The sequence below is a fragment of the Clinocottus analis genome, unplaced genomic scaffold (assembly GCF_023055335.1).
Source record: "Clinocottus analis isolate CAN_PGR_092001 unplaced genomic scaffold, fCliAna1.0.p SCAF_9, whole genome shotgun sequence".
Classification (NCBI taxonomy): Eukaryota; Metazoa; Chordata; class Actinopteri; order Perciformes; family Cottidae; genus Clinocottus; species Clinocottus analis.
The window spans coordinates 1,170,364-1,175,443 of NW_027176251.1; the positions used below are offsets into that span (position 1 = coordinate 1,170,364).

Sequence of the window (5,080 nt, forward strand, 5' to 3'; positions counted from 1 at the left end):
GACGCAACATTGACAGATCACTCCTTTACTACTCTAATTGGTGTTCATGCTCTCCGCACCCAGTCAAGGTCAATTCTTGATAACTGTGCGCGATCATTGACGTTATAAAAGGTGTGCACGCTCATCTTGTATTTCTGGTCATTCCTACGCCAACTGAAGGCAGCAATTTTACTCCCATTTTGTCAGCGTTGGAGCATCGACTCCTCCTGTGTGAGCGTTTGCCAGCAGAGAACACACAGCTCGGACACATGACTGAGAGGAAAGAAAATCAAAGAGCTGGAGTCATGGCTACTGACGACATTGATTTCACACTGAGGCTAAGAAACAAAGCCGTGTGTACTGGTTAACTTTCCCAGTGCATGAGCAAATAAGTTTGAAAAGTAAATATTACCTTAACGGTTAGAGGAGCAACTGAGGATAAGAGGATAACTCATTTCCAAAAAGAGGCTCAGCAACATTCACCCTGTTTGTACTGAACATAAAACAGATGAAGTACTGGAGGATGTTTTTTCGGGATCACAGTTCTTCTTCATCAATGATGACGTCAAATTGCGATGTTGTTAATTCAGTTGCTGAGTTTCTTATGAGCCACACAGAGTTAATGTTTAGCTAGGACTTGGTTTATGTGAACCAATGTTGATTTAACCTCTTAAAGGGCACTGCGCTTCGTTCACTTCAGCGGCCAGCGGTTAGAATCAATACAACCCCTATAAGACTTCTTTATCTTATTATTATTCAGATCGCATGTTTATCACACGTCTCTGTACATGGAAAGTCTCTGGAGGCCAAACAGTCATCTATGAACTGACAGGAAGCTTACAATAAATACAACATGAGCTCTATGAATTATTCATTTTCAAGTTTATTGTTCATTTTACAATCAGTGGAAGAAACATTAAGAAGACAAAGTGTGCATTACATGTTTTTGCTTTAAGTGACTATTAAATCGTTAAATCAGGTTCAAAATATTTATAGACAATGCGAAGATAAAAAAAATAATAATTCAGTGTCATTTTTTAAATGGATAAATCATCTTCATTTATATATATTTTTTAATCTTTTTTATTTTATTTCTGAAGCAACAGTGTGTTTTATACCACTAAAAGCAACAGTTGTAATCAGACAGTCTGTATATAAACATAACATAAGCATGTCGATTATTACATTTTCAGCTTTATTGTTCATGTTGGAATCAGTGAAAGAAACATTAAGAAGACACATTATACTTTCAATTATTCAAATTCAGAAACTCTTAGTGCTTTTTATCTTAACATTTGACACCACTAAAAGGACCATTTATATATATATATATATATATATATATATATATATATATATATATATATATATATACATATATATATATATATATATATATATATATATATATATATATATATATATATATATATATATATATATATATATATATATATTGATTTCCAGACCAGTCAGAGTAATAATAATCAGATTAAAAAAATAGTATGGACTAAATGTCATCAACTGAAAAACAAACAGATGCCTACTGGATCTTATTCCTCACATGCCCATGGCAGTCTTTTGTCACAACGCACGTCATTAAATTTCCTTTTTAAACGTACGCCTTCGGCACAATCCTCATTGGAATGATCATCATTGGGCTCCCCAGTTTCCCAGAATTGGCTAGTTAACCGTTCAGAAGACCCGTCCACCCACTTCCAATTGCTCTCTTGGTCCCTGTCAGACAGACCAATCCAGGTTGTGGCATAAAATTGGACGACAAAATCCAGCTCTTCTTTTGTGTTGATGACCACCAGGTCCGCTCCTCTTGCTTTACAGTCTTTTCTGCTGCTTTCCCAAGTGTTAGTCATTGCAGAAGGAGAGAAATAGTAGCACTTGCTTTTGAATGAAATCCATCGCAGTTGGCAAGGTTCATCTATAGAGACAGCACAAATGTATTTTAGTAGTCATGATCATGAAACTGTTACTTTTTAAGCTTTAAGATGTTTGTGAGTGTGTAGACCAGCAGAAAATGTAATGCTACACTAGTTATAATTACTCATGTTGTCATCCTGCTCATTGTGCTTAATGGAGTACGCTAGCATGCTTTGTAAGATCCATCCAAGTCTATTTTATGTATCAAAGTGAAATTTCCTTTCATTTAAAGTTTTCATGTCTTGCATCAGTACATTTCTTACTTTTTCTGCTGAGATTGAACCTGTTGACCTCCTCTTGTAGCGTATCTCGACTCACAGCCACAGCGTTGTATCGGGTCTGCAGCATCTCCATCTCTTCTGTCAGGTTGATGGACTTCAGCTTCAGTTGGTCTCGCTCGTCTCTCAGAGTGTCTCTGTCTGCGGTCAGGTTGTGGATCTGGTTTGCACACGTTGAGTCCTGGTGATCGAGAGCCTTGGAATCTGCACGTTCATTTCAAATCAGTGAAAAACCATGAACATCATCACGTGATCGCTGTTACACCGAATGAAACGAAAAGATTCAAAGCTCCTGCACATGTATAGCCTGCCTTTTGAAAGTCCTATTCATGCTTTAAACAATGGGTCCTTGATTTCAGACCGTCGGATACAACACAAGGCCTCATAAGTCCGACATAACTGTGCTAAATAACGTATTTGCAGTTATAATTTAACAGTTATGCAGTTTAATATTTCACTTTTGGTGCAAAAAATGGAGTAAACTAGCATGCATTGTGTGATCCATCCAAGTGCATTTTCTGCATTCATTCTCCTTTCTCCAGCAGTGAATCTACGACTTCATACAAGTTTTCATGTCTTGCTTCAGCACATTTCTCACCTTTTCTGCTGAGATTCAACCTGTTGACCTCCTCTTGTAGCGTATCTCGAATCACAGCCACAGCGTTGTATCGGGTCTGCAGCAGCTCCATCTCTTCTGTCAGGTTGATGGACTTCACCTTCAGTTGGTCTCGCTCGTCTCTCAGAGTGTCTCTGTCTGCGGTCAGGTTGTGGATCTGGTTTGCACACTTTGAGTCCTGGTGATCGAGAGCCTTGAAATCTGCAAGTTCATTTCAAATCAGTGAAAAACCATGAAAATCATCACGTGATCGCCGCTACACCGAATGGAACGAAAAGATTCAAAGCTCCTGCGCATGTATAGCCTGCCTTTTGAAAGTCCTATTCATGCTTTAAACAATGGGTCCTTGATTTCAGACCGTGGGAGACAACACAATCCTCTCATGACTCCGACATAACTGTGCTAAATAATGTATTTGCAGTTATAATTTAACAGTTATACAGTTTAATATTTCACTTTTGGTGCAAAAAGCGTGCTGTTTACAAAACGTTGACTGAGAGTTGCTCTTTTGTATACAATACCTTTGTCTTGTCTGTTTAAAGTTTTACAGAAAGTGTTCAGTAATTCTGTTTAACATTGAAGAGACATTACATGAATATTTAGACTACTTGGATTCTGCGATACATAAGACCTGGAGAAAATGTAATTTGGTGCCTGAAATAATGCTGCATTGGTTAGAGTGACTCATGTTATCATCCTGGCCCTTAATGGAGTAAACTTGCATGCATTGTGTGATCCATCCAAGTGCATTTTCTGCATTCGTTCTCCTTTCTCCAGCAGTGAATCTACGACTTCATACAAGTTTTCATGTCTTGCTTCAGCACGTCTCACCTTTTCTGCTGAAAATCAACCTGTTGACCTCCTCTTGTAGTGTATCTCGACTCACAGCCACAGCGTTGTATTGGGTCTGCAGCAGCTCCGTCTCTTTCGTCAGGTTGATGGACTTCAGCTTCAGTTGATCTCGCTCGTCTCTCAGAGTGTCTTTGTCTGCGCTCAGGCTGTAGATCAGGTTTGCCCCCTTTGAGTCCTGATGACCGAGAGCCTTGGAATCTGCAAGTTCATTTCAAATCAGTAAAAAAACATGAAAATCATCACGTGGCTACTGATGTGCACTTATGCTCATTGTTGCGTCACTATTGCACTTACTCTGTGCCGTCACGACTAAGATCAGAATCAGCAGAAGAAACCCCAGACACACTGCGGCAGCTCCAATCCACCACACTAAATCACAACAATATCACAATGAGAGCATTTAATTAGCACTTTGTCCCTATCCACATTTCATCATGCACATCATAGCCTTGTTGTAAACTACTATAGTATATTAGCAGGAATATATTAAGATACTCTTACCTGCAATGTGAGATCGCCATCCGGACTTTGGCCTGTTGTCAGAAGCCATCAGATTCACACTATCTACCCCAACCTCTCCTGACTTGCTGCTCAATGTCACTGACATCTGTCACATTTGTGGACAGTGTTTGTCTCAGTTTGTCTTCCGGCTCAATGATTTGCTGACACTGCAACTATACACGTGGGAAGGACATGTATGGTTTGTAAAACCTGAGTCAGCAGACGTTGTGAGATGTTTGGAGCCTTTACATCCATAAATGTTAATCATTTTTTCAGATTACTACGCAGATTAATATACATTTACCATCGATACTTCATGTATATGAAAACAACCTTGCACATGGCTTACCCATGTCGGGCAGAGCAACTTTAAATATATTGTATGATCTTGTATATAATGTCTTGGTTTAAGGTCAATGACATAAAACAGGAATGGCAGGAGTTACAATGTCCTCCCATATTCAACCCATAGCAAACACAAGTGCAGCACCTGCAAACATGTTCTACATTATATATACATTGCACTTAATTGATATTGCAGTGGATTGAAAGGAAACACAAATATTATGTGTTTTAATGATGTGGCAATTTTGTCTATTAGTGCGTGCACTTCGCAGGGCTTAAAGGTGCACAACACTGAAAAACCTGACACTTTCAAGTGTTTGGGAAGTTAAATATTGTCATTTCCTGGAACTGAAAAAAAAAGACAGGAAATGTCAGCGGCAACAAAAGAGGAAATATTTTATGAGACTAAGCAGTCTCTGTTACTGGAACAAAATATGAAATGTGCTGACATCAATACTCATTGTGGCACATGATCACTTAGTTTATTGCAGTTCCTACTGAAGAGTATTACTAGATGTCATGGTCATATATTCAATTGTTATGTTGTCATATTTAATGCATTTAATGTTAAAAT

At 38.4% G+C, this 5,080-nt stretch overlaps 1 protein-coding gene across 1 annotated transcript; it reads right to left on the bottom strand.

Moving 5' to 3' along the window:
• Window positions 1-1,456: 1,456 nt before the first annotated feature.
• LOC137781363 (hepatic lectin-like) lies at window positions 1,457-4,267 on the bottom strand. Its single transcript, XM_068570084.1, has 4 exons — window positions 4,162-4,267; window positions 3,955-4,029; window positions 3,640-3,858; window positions 1,457-1,915 (listed from the first exon to the last, which is right to left on the bottom strand). Exons 1-4 carry the CDS (start codon window positions 4,265-4,267, stop codon window positions 1,533-1,535), a joined length of 783 nt encoding a protein of 260 aa, XP_068426185.1. The 3' UTR covers window positions 1,457-1,532.
• Between the last annotated feature and the right edge of the window lie 813 nt (window positions 4,268-5,080).

Bases quoted from the DNA above. Each gene is read 5' to 3' on its own strand.
- LOC137781363 (XM_068570084.1), bottom strand. From the start codon at position 4,267: ATGTCAGTGACATTGAGCAGCAAGTCAGGAGAGGTTGGGGTAGATAGT. The intron at 4,030-4,161 runs GTAAGAGTATCT...GTTGTGATTTAG, and splicing joins ATGGCGATCTCACATTGCAG to TGTGGTGGATTGGAGCTGCC. The intron at 3,859-3,954 runs GTAAGTGCAATA...ATGAACTTGCAG, and splicing joins CTTAGTCGTGACGGCACAGA to ATTCCAAGGCTCTCGGTCAT.